General features: G+C 36.5%; 1 protein-coding gene across 2 annotated transcripts in view; it reads left to right on the top strand.

Annotated features, from left to right (window-relative positions):
- The first annotated feature begins 349 nt into the window (after window positions 1–349).
- The window catches only part of Vwde (von Willebrand factor D and EGF domains), a 68,526-nt gene continuing 49,639 nt past the window's right edge, over window positions 350–19,236 (top strand). For both annotated transcript variants that reach the window (NM_001368871.1, NM_001013757.2), the window contains exons 1-4: window positions 350–521; window positions 5,235–5,419; window positions 9,515–9,746; window positions 16,921–16,986. In NM_001368871.1, coding sequence (NP_001355800.1) covers window positions 452–521; window positions 5,235–5,419; window positions 9,515–9,746; window positions 16,921–16,986 — 553 coding nt within the window. In that variant the 5' untranslated portion in view covers window positions 350–451. The remainder of the gene's footprint in view (window positions 522–5,234; window positions 5,420–9,514; window positions 9,747–16,920; window positions 16,987–19,236) is intronic.

The following is a 19,236-nucleotide window of genomic DNA, read 5'->3' as shown; positions in this document are numbered from 1 at the left end:
ATGAGGCACCCTACAGTCAACGAACAACAACAACAACAAAATCCTTTCCAAACCCCACCAAAAACAGTCTAGATTTTTTTTGGAGAGCTTGCACTTGAGCAGTTTTTCACTATTTGTTAGGAGTAAGAGCTAAATCCCAGAGCTCCTAGAAGGCTATGTTAATGCAGATGACATCCTTGGTGATAGGTGATAGGATATCCAATACCTGCTGGGTGATCTGGGTCCCTGTGGACAGCTTGGGCGTGGCTTTCAGAGAGGTGGGTAGCCGGGTTGGGAGGAGTCTAGGGCTGGCTCTAGGGACCAGAAGTCTCCCTTAGAAGCACTCATTTGGACTCGTAGCTCCTATGAAGGCTGACCTGCAACAAACTCTGAGAAAGTCCAGGGAGTAGAGGACTGGGGTCAGGTTTTCCCGATCTGTGATACGGGCAGTGACCCGTGCACAACCCTAGCAATGAGGGGCGGAGCCTGGGCACGGCTGGTGACTGCGCTGATGCTCCTGGTCCAGGGAAAATGCCAGCAAGGTAAGTGGCTGGAGAGGGCGCATAGAGGCGCACTGCCTGAAGCTGAGTTAGGACGAGCGGCTGAATCACTGGCGTCCCCCAGACATCTAGGTGCCTTTCTCAGCCAGCTGCTCCTGGAATTTAAGCTCAGGCTGCCCGAGAACTTCCTTTTGGAATCCCTTGGTCTTGTTTTGGTTTCTTTTGTTCCATGCAGATCTCCTGATCTTTAAACTCCTTTAATTTAATGCAAGAACCATTGCGGAATCTGCCCGGATACCATACCGGAAAGAGGATCGGAACTAGTTAGAAACTAATGATCACTACTCCAGACCACCTCTGGAAACAATTGGTGAAAGCTTCATTTCCAAGTGCACTACTGAGCTAGTATTGTGTATAATAGCGTTCCCATCATTTAGTACCGTTTCCTGCCGCGAAAGAGAGCTTGATGAGAAAGAAACTCCTACCTACTTCATCAAAGCTTGACAGAGAAGTATTCAGCCGAGTGACGTTAATGACATAAAAAAGAGCCAAGTCCCTTAACCTTTCTGAGCGTCTTTGTGCTCTTATTGATAGGAATATTAAACAAAAGGTCACTTAGTCTTGTAAGTCAGATTTTTTGGTGAAAGTAAATGATGTGCACAGCTCTCTGCAGCTTGAAGAAAAACCACATGAGCCATGTCTAAAGGTTGAACAGATAATTGTCTTTGTGCCGTCTTGTCAACCTTGAGCAGTTTTATTAACATAAGTTTGGCCTGAAAAAGCAGGAGAGAGAAAAAAGTCGGCATTTCCCATGTGAATAATAATAATAATAATAATAATAATAATATCAACAACACTCGATTTATTTCTGAAAATGCATTTCCTGTGCATTTATCTGTGGCTTAAGTTTGTTAGATTTACCAGGTATTCAGAAAAAGCTTTTCTTAAACGAACATGATAGTCGTAAATATTCATAGGCAGAAGAGTGTGACTGGATGCAGGTATCTAGAGTCTAAAGAACAGATCAGTCATTACGATACCTGTCTTCTTAAAGCTGTTTTAATTTTTCTTTTCTAGTTCTTTATACAATATAGAATACATTCTAGTCAACTGTAGTCAAAACACTGTGTTGGAGAACATTATCACTTACCCCTTGTAGATATTCTCAAGCCTATTTAAAAAATCAACTTTTCCCTCACCCCCTGCCCTTCCTAACCCTATAGAAGAAAATCCATTAAGAATTTCTGGAACTCATAAACAATAAGTACTAATTATGCAGCCATTGTGTTTGCAGAAGATGCTTCTAAGCATATTTATTGGAGTATTCTAATATTAAGAAAGATGTTTCTAAGTTTACTGTAAACCACATTAACAACTCTATTAGGATGTTGTGTAGGCCATACAGATCACTCACCTACACTGTGCTATGATTTTAGTACATCCACAAATATGTACAGCTCTTACAGGTAATTACTATTCTGCTTTTTGTTTTAGGTATTTGTCTTGCCTGTGTATTTGTATTTTAATAAACAGGATCATATTAAAGGAATTATCTTTCACATAATATAATGTTTTAAAGATGTGCCCTGATACCGTATGGCTCAGAGCTTTACTTTTTTAAGGCTGAAAAGTATTTCAACTCTAAAGAGTGCATTTTGTATTTTCTGTCAATGGAATTTCTTTGCTTCTTTCTTTCTGCTTTTATAGATAATGTTGCTACAAACATCTCTATATAAGTGTTTGTATGAACACATGTTTTTATTTTTAAGCAGGAGGAAGTTTACTGGGTCATAAGTTAGCTATGGTTAACTATTTTCAGAATGGGTAGTGCCTTCCAAGTGGCTGCACTGTATTATATTCCTGTAGCACATGAGGGTTTCAATTCATTTACATGCCTGCTAACATTTGGAATTACCTGATGTTTTTATTTTAGCCAATCTAGTGGATGTCGGCCTGCACATTACATTGTGGCTTGGTTTATATTTCCCAAGTGATTAGTGATTTTAAGCATGTCTTACTCATTTGTATATTGACATTTGTATATATTCTTTGGAAAGAGCCATACTTAGATCTTTGCACTTAAAAAATGAGTTCTTGAGGTTTTTTGCTGTTGTTAACTTATAGAAGTTGTTTGTAAATGCTAGAATTAATCTTCTTACCATCTGTATAAAATGCAATTATCTTTTCCATTTTCTTCCATGGATTATCCTTTTGTTTTCTATATCCTTTGCAGTATAAAATTCTTGGAATTTTTGGAGGCAAGATTTTACTATATAGCCTATGCTTGCCTGAAATATTTACTCCCCCTCTTCCGCATGTTGGGGTTACAGGCATGGACCACCATACTGAATTTAAATCTTTAATTTTTGATGAAGTTTAATTTCTATTTAATTAATGTCTTGACACATTTCTCAACTAATTCTCAGCTTTAGAAAATTATGATCTGCCTATTGTACTAAACCAGAAAGCAACACACTATTAGTTAACAGACAGTGAAAGCCCATTTGCATATGTTGTCACTGCGGGCCTATTATTTATAATCTGACACATTCTCTCAAAGTCTTTGAAATCCAAGCATTGTAGATCTTATTACATACTGCTTAGCTGACTTAATTCACACCAGAACATATTGAACAAATAGTATTCTAAATTTACATGAACTTTTGTTTTGGGGGAAATATACCAAGGCTTCACTAGCAAGCATGTCAAGTCATGACACTGAAGGATTTGCAGGTCTCTTCATTCAGCACTGGACAAAGACAAGCTTGTCCTTACATGAGAGACTAAACCTCACCACAGTGCTTACTTAACTGTCTGATATATTTTACAGCTAAGACCGGCCTTTTGCTTGCTTTTGGGACTTTTTCCTCTTACTGGGTTGCCTCATCCAGCCTTAATATGAGGGGAGATGTTTAGTCTTATTGCATCTTGATATGCTATGTTTGGTTGATATCCCTGGGAGGCCTGCCCTCTTCTAAAGAGAAAGGAGAAGGAGTGGAAGGGAGGTGGGACAGAGGGAAGAGAGAGTGAAGCGACTCAGATGGGAGGAGAAAGGGGAAATTGTAGCCGGGATGTAACTAATACATAAGAGAAGAATAAACAAACAAAGGTGACATTTAGAAGCGTGAGTTTTTTCCTTACCACGATTTTTTTTAACTTTCCAATCAACATTCTGTAAGTGACAGACATTTTTTAGGAAAGAAATTACAAGGTAACATAAAAATAGGACTTCTTATTAATTTTACTTACTAAGAACTGCTCTCAATAAAATAAAATAAATTAAGTGAAATAAAATTCTCATTTAAATATTATATACTCCTCCAATATTAGAAATGCCACACAAAGATGTTCCCTACAATTATTCTTTACGCTGCTTTGGATTAAGAAGCACTATTTTAAACAGGAAAATACGAAGAAACATGAGATGTGAGAGCTATAAATGCATTGAAGGAAAAGTACTACATAGAATTAAAATAGATCCAAGGGTTGGGAAAATCGCTCAGCTCTCAGAACAGTTGCTATGCCTCTGTGGTGACCTGAGTTCAGATGCCCGTGGCCCATGTAAATACCCTACAAGCATGCCTGTACAGGATGCTAACATGTATAGACATATTACACATACATATTACACATGCATACATATTACATATTACATATACATTGCGTATTACATATTACACATACATATTACACATGCATATTATACATATTACACATGCATACGAGAAAGAACATGAACTTACATTTTCCTAATGGAAGTTATTATGGACATAATAGATCACAAAAATATTTCAGTAATTCATGTAAATCCCACTGCTACTATCCTTTAACGTAACGTCTTTAATTTTTAACCACTCACAATGCTCTTACTTGGAAGGATAATAGAATTCTTTTTTTTTTTTTCGAGACAGGGTTTCTCTGTGTAGCCCTGACTGTCCTGGAACTCACTTTGTAGACCAGGCTGGCCTCGAACTCAGAAATCTGCCTGCCTCTGCCTCCTGAGTGCTAGGATTAAAGGCGTGCACCACCACACCCTGCTCCGAAAGAATTCTTTTAAAATTCAATGAAATAATAGTGTGTGTACAGATATTGATATAGATATTTATCTGATGCTTATAGTTTGTAATTATCAAAGTTATTAGAATTATCAAGGTAGAATTATTCCTAGAAAATGCACATCTATGAAGAAGCAAGGTCTTGAAGTGATTCAAAAATCTTATAGTAAGCAGGAAACTTAGGGGGTAGGCACAGTTACAAAAAATAAGAACAGCATTTAAAATATTAGTTGAGCACATTGCATTCTGCAATCTGGCAGAGGTAGGATTTTACTGCCCACTTTAGAGAAAGTTTGTCCAACAAAGGCCAGTAATGTCATTTAAATCTGGACAACTGGGCCCAAGAGGAATCCTTTTAGTATTTTTGGTGACTTCTGGCCACAGTAAACACACCTTCACTCAAGAGCACTCAGCTCTGTTGTTCCATCAGCTCAAGTCAAATGACAAATAGAAAACTCAAAGCTTCAGTGTCTTAGAATCACACTGTGACAAGATTCAAGTTGCTTATTGCATCTTTAAAAAGTGCAAGCTACGTCATCTGTGCCTTGCTAGGAGTCCCTGATATTTGGAGGACCGTTTGTGTGTGTGCAACACTGAGTACATTTGCTTTCTTTGGGAAATAGAATAAAATAATAAGTATAAACTTAACTATGCTGGTGAGAAAAACACATGGCATAAAAATTCTTATCTTTCTGTCTAGCTCAGGAGTGCTCTCCTGGGGGCCACCGGATTCTTCAGAGTCCTTACAGAAGTGTTCACTTTGACTCAGTCTATCTCCAGTATTCAGCTGTTCAAGACCTGATCTGTGACCATTCTCTCTCCCCTGGTTGGTACCGATTTCTTATCTTTGACAGACCCGCTGAGATGCCAACCAAGTGTGTTGAGGTACTTTTTCTCTTACTAAAGTGTTATATTCATTTTTATTAGATTAATTTAATTTGAAATATTGCTGTAATACCTACTTTAATGATAATAGCTATGATAGGAATGTTATGCTCCATTTGCTCCATAAATGTTTAAGCCACAATATCTTCGATAATTTCCACAGCTGTGGAACACAACGTGGTAGATATCAGTCTCCATCAAACTACGCAGAACACATATATTCCTGTGCTGAAGCCTCCTGGCTACCCCACTAGCTAGCCAAAGAGCCAGATTTTATGTGATGGTGTGTGTGTGTATGTGTGTGTGTGTGTGTGTGAGAGAGAGAGAGAGAGAGAGAGACAGAGACAGAGACAGAGTCAGAGACAGACAGAGAGACAGAGAGACAGAGAGAAAGAGAAAGAGAGAAAGAGAGAAAGAGGAAGAGGAAGAGAAAGGGAAAGAGAGTGGGAAAGAGGGAAAGGGAGAAGGCGAAAGACAGGGAGAGGGAGAGAGAGGAGTGAGAAGGTTAATATTGGATGCTTTTTTGAATTGATTTCCACTTAGTGTTTGAAACAGGATCTGTCATTGAATCATGCCCTCCACAGTGAGGCCAGACTCGATGATCAGAAAGCCCCAGGGATCATTCTGTCTCTATTTCTCCAGTGCTGGGGTTTATAGACATGCGCCATGCTTTTTTTTTTTTTTTTTAATGGTGGATATTGAGGCTCAAATTCAGGTCATGTTTGTCCGTGAAGCACCTTATTAACTTAGCTATCTTCCTAACAGTCAAATATTTCTTGGTTCTACTCTACAAACAGTATACCTGCTATAAATCTGTAACCTGGAGGCCTATGATCCCAGGACATAGAGTTTCTGTCCTTCAAACCCACTATATGTACAGCCTACATGTCTTATTTTTACTATACTTGGAAACAGACAGCCATGGGCCTTTGAGGAATGTCACATTTAGGTTTATTTATTTATTTATTTATTTATTTATTTATTTATTTATTTATTTTTTGCTATTCTGGCAATTGAACCCAGGATATCACACACATTAGGCAATCGCACTAACACTGAGCTACATTTCTAACCATGTTTAAGATCTTGTATACATAAGGTCAAACCAAACGTGGTTTTCTAAATTGAACTTTTCCCTGAACTTACTTCTTCCACACAGTATTTGATGCTTTTCATCCTGGTAGAGTCTTGCCTAAATAGTTAGCCCAAATAGCTTTGTTCACACAAAGATCATTTGTTTTCCAAATTGCCTCAAAGAATAAGCATAAGAAAAAGAACTGCAGAACACTATTTTGTGAGCAATTCCACAGCTACTATGAATCTGATTGAGAGCTCTAGTTGTCTGAATCATAATTTCCAAATGAGAAATCACCAGTAATTCAGCTAATCATAATGACATGATATTGACACCTCCTCTACCTATGCTACTTGTGATTAGTTGGGATTTCAAACATTACCTGTTATTGCTACTATAATCTTGTCCACATAATCTAGGGAATAAGACTAAGTTTCAATATTGTAAAAAACATTATTTCAGAACCTCTGTTTGTGGCATCAAAATGGTAGCAAAGTATTTGAATATGGTATTTATTTTGCAAATTATCTGTTACTTGCACTGCAGGTATTATAGGTATATAGCCTCACTTGATTTTACAGTGAGACTTTGTGGTAGTCAATGAACCTCATTATAAAAATATGGATGCAGACAGTTTGAATCATGTAACTAAAGTCATTACATTACTGGCAGAATAACATGCAATGTTGCAACACTATGAATCCTTTGCCTTATCACAAGCTTTCACATAGCTCAGTGAATGGTTTCCAAGGACTGGGAGACACACATGGTTTTTGGTTAGAATATGAAACTTTGTGACAGGACTGTACTATTCAAGAAAATGTCCAAATTGATAATCATCACTAATGACTTGGCACCGCATCTTTGTGTATCGTGCTATTCTTACTTTTTAACCTAGAAGACACAGAGCTACTAATTAAGACTAATTATACTACATAAAATTATGTCTTATCAGATCACTTGTTTATCTTATTTTCATTCATATTTTGAGGGTCATTTAATTGCATGTTTTTCCTTTCAGAACATGTAAGAATAACAAAACAAAAACTCAGAAAAAGTATTCAATTTTGACAATATTTAATATTAACACTGTCATAATGGCTGCTTTATTTTATACTTTTTTGCTTATCTGCTTTTATTTTTAATCACTTTTGTAACATTTTACTTGAAGAAAACAAACCCATTAGAATTTAAAAGTAAAACTTAAGAAAAATTAGGGGGAAAAATCACAACGTTGTTAATATTTGGGTTCTCTTTCTTTGGCTAAATTAATTTATTCTAAGCCTTACAGAATTGTGAAGATGAAATGGCTTCCCTTGTTCTTGAAATTCAGCACATAGTCACATGTCCTCACGTTGTTGGTGGTGAATAACTGTCCACTATTCACATGGTCTTAACAGTTAAGTGGACAATCAATAATTTTTTATGTTTCCACAGGATGATACAAACCAATTGAAATAAGGTTTTGCTTGTTGAGTTTAAAGTAATATATATTAATCATAGAAACAGCAAAGAAAGGACAGGAAATATAGCAGTGATCTTTTTCATAATCCACCTCGGTGGGGGCAATAATTAACATGGTCTCTCTCTTTTCTCTTATTTGACTTTTACAACATGGTTTTGTAGATAACTGCATCATTTAGCATGTTCCTATGTTAAAAATTTTATATTACTTTTAGAAATGATGTGTATAATCATAATTTTAATACAATTAAAAGTTTTATGAGTAAAATTAATGAAAACAAATCCTTTAAGGTGTTGGAATATATACTCATTATTTAAAACATAATGATAAGTTTTAATTCTCATAGCAAAATATAAAAATGCATCTATTGATACTGCATATTCATCCATTAGATGTTTGTATTTCTTTTAAGACTTACAAAATTTTGATCTTAGCATTTGTAAATAAATAACATGACCTGAATAAAATAAAATAAATATAATAATGTAGCAATAAATACTAAAAATAACTACTTCAAATTGTTTCTTTATTTAATTATTTATTCAATATTTTATTATTAGTCATATCTATCAACTTTTCCTTATAATTTTCTTTTGCTTTTAAATGTGGAGATAACATGATTAATGACTGTAACCTGGTTATTGGTTATTCCTGCCTAGATGCTGCATTTGAATTTACACTCTAGCTGAGCTCTTTAAGCATATACTGACGCCTGCTCAGTATCAGTGAAAGATGCTGGGTACCTTGTCCAAAGTCATGAGTCTTTTAACTCTTCTCAAAATTTTGTCTGTTTTTACAGCTTTATTGGCCATTGAGATACATTTTTCTACCTGGAAAGAATGTTGATAGCAGGTTCATCCAGTTTTAACTCCATTTTTCCAAGTTGCTAAATGATTTTTCTATATCAGATTATAAATGACACCTTTCTTCTCTTGTGGTTTTTGTTTCATCTAGACTCTGAATTAATATCAAATATACATTATCTCCAACAATTGTGAAAAATTCTCATGATTAGTTGGCATCTATGCTATATATTAATACACTTTGAGTTTAATTCGCTTTGTTTCCTGATATGTTGGCTGATTTAACAAATTATCTGAAGTTGAATTTCTCACTTATAATACAAATATAAAATAAAGGTATTTTCACTGAACAAGTTATGTTAGTATTAATTAATATTATATTAATTTAATTTTCTTTAAATTTGTTTTCTTATGCAGTAGACATATAGGTAGACAAATGTTTTGCCTGCCTGTATGCATTTAAACCACATGCATGTCTGGTTCCACAGAAGTCGGAAGAGGGTGTTGGATGCCTGGATCTGGACTTTTGAATGGTTGTGAACCACTATTAGGATGCTGGGATCCAAATCCTGGGAGTGTAGGAGACCAGGAAGTGCTCTTAACTGTTGAGCCACAACTCAAGCCCCAAGTTATTTTATTTGTGAACTATTTGATAATTTGCTATTTAGAGGATTATTCAAAAAAATGTAAAGCTTTTCTTGTTTTTGTGAAACTAAATGACTATTCAACTTTTCTTTTCTCTGACATGAAAGATGAACCACTGCGGGACTCAGGCCCCCATCTGGCTGTCTCTGAGTGATTCAGAAGCTCTGCCTCTTCCTGGAGAGATGAAGAAACTGACAGCTTGTGCCACTTGGCAGTTTTTATTTAGCACTGAAAAAGACTGCTGCCTCTTTCAAATCCCTGTGTCTGTAAGAAACTGTGGGGATTTTTTTGTTTACTTACTGCAACCCACTCAGGGATGTATGGGCTACTGTGCTGAAGGTAAGGAACGTCTATAACACTGTAAGATGCTAACTGTAGAGATGTTCATTTCTACTTTGAATAGGCTGTCATGAGCTAATGTGAACAGGAGACTTGGTCTATCTTTATTGATAAATTAAAGACAACTTTCTGGCTTAAATTGGCCAGGTTTGTTTAGAATATTTATTAATCTCTTAAAATGCTCAAAAAAAAACAATGCTGCTGTAAAGATATCAAAGCAAAATTACTGCACATAGTGCCTGAACTGCTTAAGAAACTTGGTTTCTTTTTGCCCTTTGCCTTTCTAATTAAGATGTGATAGATAGCAAGCAAATCTTGCTTTTCATTAGCAATTTACTGAGTGTTTATACAGAGTCAAGAATTACTTTAGGCCCTGGTAGTGGTTGCTGTAAGAAATAAGTATCTTTCTCATATCAGAATACCTCCAACAGGTCATAATTAACGCAGATATAGCTCACCAAGAAGAGTATAAAATATCCGTGCATTCCATAAAGATGAGTTTGCGATTGTATTTGTTATGTACTTGCATGTTGGAGTACTTGTCTAGCATCTACATAGCTTTAGCCTCCAGTACAACAAAAACTGTAAAACCTGAAAAACAAACAAAACAATATCCAATCATGTTTTTAGTTTTTGTGTCCCTCTATTTTGATTGTGTTATGGACTACTACATAGCTAGCTTGTAGATAACAGTGTTCAAAAAAGAGAACAGAACTGTGAAGATGGAACCGGAAGACAACATGAGCATCTGCAAACTTGCAGTAAGAAACTGGGTGTGTTAATTTTATCCAGAGGCCAGTTTCTTAGCTTAAAAATGAAAAAAAAAATTGTCTTAATGCAGATTAAGAAATCTTCTAGAGAACAGATGAGAATAATAAGTTTCAGAAGAAACAAGAACCAGAAAACTCCAGAAAAGAATGAGAAACTGTCCTGTAGTCTGAAGAAAAATTTTCTGAATGATACACTGTGATTTCCTAGAATGGATATTGGGACAGAAGAGGACACCAGTGGGAGAAATTTTGTTTGTTTTTTGTCTAATGTAGTCTTTTTATTATTATTATTATTATTATTATTATTATTATATATTCTTTATATACATCTCAAATGCTATCCCGAAAATTGCTTATACACTCCCCCTGCTCTGTTCCCCTACCCACCCACTCCCATTTCTTGGCCCTGGCGTTCCCCTGTACTGGGGCATATAAAGTTTGCAATACCAAGGGGCCTCTCTTCCCAGTGATGGCCGACTAGGCCATCTTCTGTTACATATGCAGCTAGAGACACGAGCTCTGGGGGTACTGGTTAGTTCATATTGTTGTTCCACCTATAGGGTTGCAGACCCCTCCAGCTCCTTGGGTGCTTTTTCTAGATTCTCCATTGGGGGCCCTGCGTTCCATCTTATAGATGACTGTGAGTATCCACTTCTGTATTTGCCAGGCACTGGAATATCCTCATACAAGACAGCTATATCAGGGTCCCTTCAGCAAAAGCTTGCTGGCATATGCAAAAGTGTCTGGGTTTGTTGAAGGATTGCTTTCTTGCTTTTTCTAGGATGTAGTTTCAGTCCTTGTGTTGGTGTTTTTCCTTTATTATCCTTTGAAGGGCTGGATTCATGGAAAGATATTGTGTGAATTTGGTTTTATCATGGAATACTTTGGTTTCTCCGTCTATGGTAATTGAGAGTTTTGCTGGGTATAGTAGCCTGGGCTGGCATTTGTGTTCTCTTAGTGTCACAGAACATCTGTCCAGGATCTTCTGGCTTTCATAGTCTTTGGTGAAAAGTCTGGTGAAATTCTAATAGGCCTGCCTTTATATGTTACTTGACCTTTTCCCCTTACTGCTTTTAATATTCTCTCTTTATTTAGTGCATTTGTTGTTCTGATTATTATGTGTTGGGAGGAATTTCTTTTCTGGTCCAGTCTATTTGAAGTTCTGTAGGCTTCTTGTATGTTCATGGGCATCTCTTTCTTTAAGTTTGGGAAGTTTTCTTCTATAATTTTGTTGAAGATATTTGCTGGCCCTTTAAGTTGAAAATCTTCAGCCGGGCATGTTGGCACACGCCTTTAATCCCAGCACTTGGGAGGCAGAGGCAGGCAGATTTCTGAGTTCAAGCCCAGCCTAGTCTACAAAAGTGAGTTTCTAGGACAGTCAGGACTATACAGAGAAACTCTGTCTTGAAAAACCAAAAAAAAAAAAAAAAAAAAAAAAAAAACCAAAAACAACAAAAAACAAAAACAACAACAACAAAAAAAAAAACCCCAAAAAACAAAAAAAAAAAAAAAAAAAAATCCTTCCTTCTCATCTACTCCTATTATCTGTAGGTTTGGTCTTCTCATTGTGTCCTGGATTTCCTGGATGTTTTGAGTTAGGATCCTTTTGCATTTTGCATTTTCTCTGATTGTTGTGCCCACACTCTCTAAGGAATCTTCTGCACCTGAGTTTCTCTCTTCCATCTCTTGTATTCTGTTGCTGATGGTTCCAGATTTCTTTCCTAGGGTTTCTATCTCCAGCGTTGTCTCACTTTGGGTTTTCTTTATTGTTTCTACTTCCCTTTTTAGGTCTTGTATGGTTTTGTTTAATTCCATCATCTGTTTCATTGTGTTTTCGTACAATTCTTTATGGATTTCTACCTCCTTTATCAGTGTTCTCCTGTATTTCTTTAATGAGTTATTAAAGCCCTTCTTGATGTCCTCTACCAGCATCATGAGATATGATTTTAAATCTGAGTCTTGCTTTTCGGGTGTGTTAGGGTATCCAGGACTGGCTGAGGTGGGAGTGCTGGATTCTGATGATGGTGAATAGTCTTGGTTTCTGTTAGTAAGATTCTTAAGTTTGCCTTTTGCCTTATGGTAATCTCTGGAATTAGTTGTTATAGGTGTCTCTGGTTGGAGCTTGTTCCTCCTGTGATTCTGTTAGCCTCTGTCAGCAGTCCTGGGAGACTAGCTCTCTCCTGAGTTTCAGTGTTCAGAGTACTCTGCAGGCAAGCTCTCCTCTTGCAGGGAAGGTGCACAGGTACCTGGCGTTCAGACCTGCCTCCTGGCTAAAGATGAAGGCTCAAAACAGGACCTGTCCCAGAAGATGTGTTGCCTCTGCAGTCTGCATGCTCACCTGCACAAACTGGTCTCTGAGGGACATGGGACACAAGAGGGCTCCCTCACCTGTTCTGGCAGAGCCCTCCCTGGTGGACACCTCTCCTCTGGCAGGGAAGGTGCCCGGATGTCTGGTGCCCGAAACTTGTCTAATGTAGTCTTGATGTAGGAAGATCAGCTTCCTAATTTTGACAAATACATCCTGGCCTTATAATATGTCAACAGTTTTAGAAATTGACTCTCAGGCGTATATGGGATGTTTTGTGTTATATTGTGAGTGTGAGTGAATCTAAAATTACTTTAAGCTAAAATATTTATAAAAAAAAACAAAAACAAATTGTTTTGAAATGAATGCCTTATTAATTAAAGAGAATCAGGGATTACAGGAGTCACAGACTAGCCCAAGGAGGGTGTCTTTAAAAATTAGTTCTGGAAATCTCTGAACAGTTGGAGAATCTGAATTGATATCTGGATGAGGAGAATTAGGCAGACATGAAAAATTATGATGTGGACAGAGTAAAGAGATGTACTGGAAGATGAGTTCAGAGAACCTGTGGTAACAGCTGTGGGATCTTCAGTTCATTTAAGAACTTAGGTCAAGTCAGAACCATTGTATAACGTCTTAGGACATTTTCAAGTAGACTGATAATGCAATTGGAGGACTGTATGCTAAAGGCATTATTCCTGAAGAAAGAAAGCTTCCTGTAGACTGTTGCATTTGTTCCACAGTGAAGCATGAGTGGGCTTACAGGGAAGGGGTAGAAATGACTTATACTAATTGCAAAGCAAAAGGGGCATTGAGCTTAGCTGCAATTCTCAGACAAAATATGCATACATTACTTTATCTGTTTATATTGTTGGAGAAATATTCTAATCAATAAAGCCTGCCTTTAATATAAGTTAGAGGATAAAATAAGTTTAAAGTCTTCCATTATTCCACAGAGCACTCGTGCATTTACTAATCACAATTAATCATATTAATGGAAAGGTTAAAAGTTGCTTTATGAGAGTGTGCTGCAGGCAAGCAAGGATGCAGTTCACAATCTGAAAGTCTCTTCAGATCAGACAGCATTGACACTGAGATCTGGAGGGTGCACAGGCCATAGTCAGAGCAAGTGGGTCAGGATCAGCTCATAGCAACAGCAGGCAGCATATCCTTAGTGGATGTGCTTATCGTGGAAGCAGTGCAGAAATGTTGGGTGCCCATGAACAAGGGAGAGCACAGGGGTATTCTAGGGTATGGCAGTAGTGCCATCTTCAAGAAGCTCTTTGCTGTTTTATGAGTTTAGGTTGAAAGGGATGCTACATCTACTGGAAAAACACTTTGGAAAAACCCACATTGACATATAAAAATATAGTGAGTTCAAGGGGATACAAGATAGCAACTCTATGTAACATCAATTAAAAGGTTGAAAGTGGTAATAATACAATTGGAGAAAGTAGAGGGCAAAGACTATTAAGACAGGAAAAACAAGCTTTTTTTCCCCGTATGATAAAATATCAGTTCAATAACAGGATATAGCCATTCAATGGACTGAACCAGAACCAGATGCACACTGTGTGATGCAAAACTGGTAGATCCTATATTCAAGGAGAAACGGACAAGCCTCCAATTAGATTGCACATCACCAACCACTATGTGTAATAAAATGAAGTCAGCAAAGAGGACTAGAGCAACTCTATCAACCAATTTAGTCTAAATGACTTTCAAGGCAACTCCACACAAGGGAAACAAAATAAATATTCTTCTTAAGTGGGTCTATAATATTTACCAAAATAAACATCATTCTCAGCCCAAATCAAGAAAACCAGATATTTTTAAAATGAAGCTAATTAAAATTAATGTCGATTGAACATTTATTTTATAAAATAAAAATTTACAAATTAGGTACCCCAACTTAAAATTTAGAGACTATAAGAAATATAAATGAGAATCAGAACAATAGGGTGAAGAAATGAATAGACTAGAAGTCAATAACTTAGTTCACATAAACAACAGACAATTTAATCAATCAAAATATAGTTCTTTGAGTAGTTCAATGAAAGCTAAAAATCTCTATCCATAACTGTGGTTTAGAAAAGACCACATTGGAACCAGCTATGTAGAGCAGGTGGTAGACTGAGTGTGTAGCATACTGACAGAGTCATTCTCTAGGAACACACAAACAGAAAGGGGCTTGGGGAGGAAGAGAGAGTGGGAGAGAGAAAGAATATTAGGGTTGCAACTGAAACAGGGCACATATGAGCTCACAGAGAGTAAAGCAGCAAATACGGGGTCTACATGGGTCTACACTAGATTCTCTGTATATATACTATAGTGTTCATCTGGGTGTTTTTATGAGACTCCTAATTGGAAGTATGAGTGGCTCTCTGACCCTGGCTCCTGCTCTAGGGACTCTTTTTCCCCTGTTGGGTTGCTGTGTTCAATTTTTTACCATATTTTATTTTGTAATGAGTGGTAGTTAGCTCTTAAAAGGCTGTTCCTTTCTAATTAGAGACAGAAAGTGAGTGGATCTGTAGGAGAGACAATGTGGGGTGGAACTGGGAGAAGCAGAGAAAGGGGAAACTATAGTCAGAATATATTGGGTGAGAAAAATCCATCTTCAATAAAAGAAAAAAAGGGAAGTAAAAAAAGACCCCAGGGGAAAAAAGATTTCACAGATAATATGAGAAGAAAGGTATAATTAGGAACAATTCTTTTATTAATTTGACATCCTAGGTGAACTAATTTCATATTTTAAGTTACTTAAAATATGCACCCAGCCACAATCACTTAAAAGCAATGGTTCCATTTGTATTCAAGAAGGTTTGTTTCTAGTTCCATACTATTTCAAAAGGATCAACCAGGAATCAGACCATTTTGAGTGAGAATGTTCCAAACATATTAAGTGGAAACAATAACAAATTTATGTAAAATCTTGTGGATAAATGAAATGAAATCTCTAGTCCTGGAGTCTAGAGCTAAGCTTCTGTGAAGCCAGTGTTACTCAAAGCAACCAAAGACAGACACACAAGAAAAAGATATTATTCCAAAAAGTTTTAAAAGCTTCAAGGTGAAAATTCAGTACTTGGGAAGCTGAGGTGAGATGAAGTTTATTAATTCGAGGTCAGTTTCGGTTACATAACAAGTTCCCAGGCAGCCTGGGCTAGTAAGTGAAACCCGGTATTTAGAATTAAAATATTATGACCCAGTCACAAAAATTTTCTAGGCCAAGAGACCAAAATTACTATCTGTATAAAATCCCTATAAAATGAACAATTATGACTATAACTTTTATTCAGAAGAAAAGTGGCAGCATTATGGTAAGAATGTCTTTAGTATCATACAAAAATGCCAAACTGTCCTTCAAAGTGACAGTATCATTTTGCACTCCTACAGTCCAAACATTTGAAATTATCAGTGTGTTCTGATGTTTAATAGTAAAGACCCTAAGAAGGTATAAATCTATTACTACTTCAGAATATAATCCTGGTCCATCAATCATCTTTGATTGTATCCTTAAAGGGGGAAATTTCATATATATATATCGCGTCCGCTCTCGACCAGCAAGAACGACACGACCACCAGTCCTTCTAACAGCAGTTTATTCAGCAAACTTCAGTCTTCCTCTCTCTTCTTTCTCTTTGTTTATATCTCCCAATAATAATAATCCTCTCTCGAATAATAATCCTCCCTCTAACCCGGGCCTCTCACTCTTATATACTCTCAGCCCTCATCCACTCACAGCAGGCCACGTCACCTCACCAGGTACACAGCTTCAGCTAATCAGGGCAGCAGGGGCATATCTTCACCAAAATGGATTCACCGGTATCCTGGTACACCTGCGCAGCTCTCACGATGGTTGTGGCTTATATTCAGGTGAGGAAGTCAGGTGCAAGTCATAAGACTTAGCTGCAGTCCCTGGCGCCTTCTTGGGATTGCTGCCACACCCACTCCTCACATATATATTTTTAAAAAATTCCCAGAGAGAACTAAGTCCTGAGCTCTCGTTAAAATGTACTTTCCCAAGACCTGTTCTTAGATACACGTGAATTTACACGTTTATGGTCATTTAAATCAAAATACAAACTTTAACCTTTTACAGCTATTTCTGATGTGAAGTTACACACATGTGGCCCTGGAGAAACAGAAAACGAAGGTGGCTGTGTTGGTGCGTATGACATTGTTTTTATACGATGTAGTTATATGATAGTGACTTTTGTGAATATTTTTGTTCTGTGGCTTTAAATGTTAAATTAGGCAAGCATTACCAGTCTGATAGAAATCAGCAATAATGATAATTGTTGTAATATGTGTGTAGAACATATCTCTGAGGTTAGTAGAAGCACAGTTAAAAACAAACAAACAAACAAACAACCTGTAAATATTGGTAGGATCATTCACAAGAAAATTGATGATTGAACTTAATTTTCATAGAACTTTACATTTATTTGTACCTATTGTTTTACTTTCAAAGATCGTCCTTCTAGAACTGTCCAAGCAAGTGTGAAGCACAATAGTTAATACAACATTTTTTAATAAGATGGAAAAATGTTTTAAAACTCTAAATAAGCCAGGCACATTGGTATGTATCTTTGATCATAGTTGGAAGATTATAGTAAGTTTTTGTCTTCATAGGATGACTGTCCCTCAATACAAACAAACATTAGTCATTGCATTGTGTATAAACAAATACAATTCCCAAAAATTAGGAGGTAGATTTTTTTTTCATCCAGTTACTATGATGCTCTCAGATACTTCCCTGTTCTCTTCCAGTTGAAAATTGGTTTTCCCAACAACTTTCCCAGTATATCTGGCATCAAACCATTATGCTATCTCAATTTCCCAGCTTCATTAGAGCCTGTGAGGATAAATAATCTTTATTGTTTCTTTAATATTTTTAGATTATAATATAAATAATAAAACAATATTCCTTAAACATTGTAACAATAAGCAAAAAATATGATTATTGGCCTATTATGTGTTCTAGAAATTGATTTTCTTAATTAAGGGTTTGTATTAAAGCAAGAATCTATTATCTTTATGGAATAAATAACACATTTCAATTGGTATTTGGGGTGTACCGTGTAAGACAGAGCTTGTCTGTCCTCTGTCAAGCCCTGGGTTCAAAATGAGCCCCTCAGAAAACAATAGGCAAATTTAATTACTTCCTTATTCGCTTATTTCAGCAAATTATGTTATTTAAAATATTTGTGTAATTATTTAGAATTTAAGATATATAAAACTACACAAATTGAAGAACCTGAGCAAAAAAAACCAAAAAACAAAAAAAACCTCACTATGACTGTGGTCACTTGTTTTAAGAATTCCTAGGCTATATGTAGCTCAGCATAGGTTAATCTCAGCATCCAGGAGACTGATACAGAAAGATCAAGAGTTTGAGGCCAGCATGAGCTATGTAACAAGATCCTTCAACCAGAGACTCCAATATGTTTGTTGTTATTATGTTAATTGCAAAATAATCCATTTGAAATACTCCTTGGCATATGGTGTCCAACAAAATGATCCTTTAAATAAGCTGAAAGTAAGTTTCTTTAAAAAGGCCTTAAGACAAAGTTTCTCAGATTTTTCAGTTAACTTTGTGATTGTCACAAAATAAAAATGTATGTAATAAAAGATGTACATGTCAGAATATACTGAAGCATCTTGTTAAATTTTATCAGTCAAATATTTTTTCTATTTCTAAAACAAAACAATCTGTATAGATCCCTAGATTTAACTTTACAAATGCCTGGAATTAAAAAAACAAACAAGCAAAATGTAAACTCTTCATAAAGGTTCTAGAAGAAACTTCAGACATAGCTGTGGCCTCCAAAAAAAAAAAAAAAAAATGCAAAGAATAACACAGTTGCCAAACACTGATTTCAATTCGCTGACAGCATTACCAGGACACATGAAGAGCTCTGTCAACACAAAGTTCTAATGATTAGGGTTAAAAGCAAATTCCAAAATACACATTTGAGGTGATGCTATGTTAATTCGTTAATCTTCACAACAAGAAATTACAAAGGCTGGTGACTAAATTTCGTCTGTTCTATATTTTAGAATGGATGATTGCCTGAGGAATGTGAATCTCTATTCTTTTCACAATCCAGGCTATGCAAAGGTTCCGCGTGACTAATGTAAGCGTGAGCTGTTACGCTGATGCCAGTCAGTATTCAGCATGGTTTAAAGTGGAGTGTTTCCCTTTGTTGCATGCTAGAAAATAATCATTTTTTTCCCCAAATTGCTTCCCTGTCTTCTTAAAGTAAGTCCAGGATTGATAGTCTGAGGGTCTCTTTTCTCTAAGATTCTTTCTTCCCTCCCTCCCTCCCTCCCTCCCTCCCTCCCTCCCTCCCTCCCTCCCTCCCTCCCTCCCTCCCTCTTTCTTTCTTTCTTTCTTTCTTTCTTTCTTTCTTTC

This window comes from Mus musculus, chromosome 6 (assembly GCF_000001635.26).
Source record: "Mus musculus strain C57BL/6J chromosome 6, GRCm38.p6 C57BL/6J".
Taxonomy (NCBI): Eukaryota; Metazoa; Chordata; class Mammalia; order Rodentia; family Muridae; genus Mus; species Mus musculus.
Note: the sequence above shows the minus strand (reverse complement) of the source record. Positions and strands in the feature narration are given on the sequence as shown.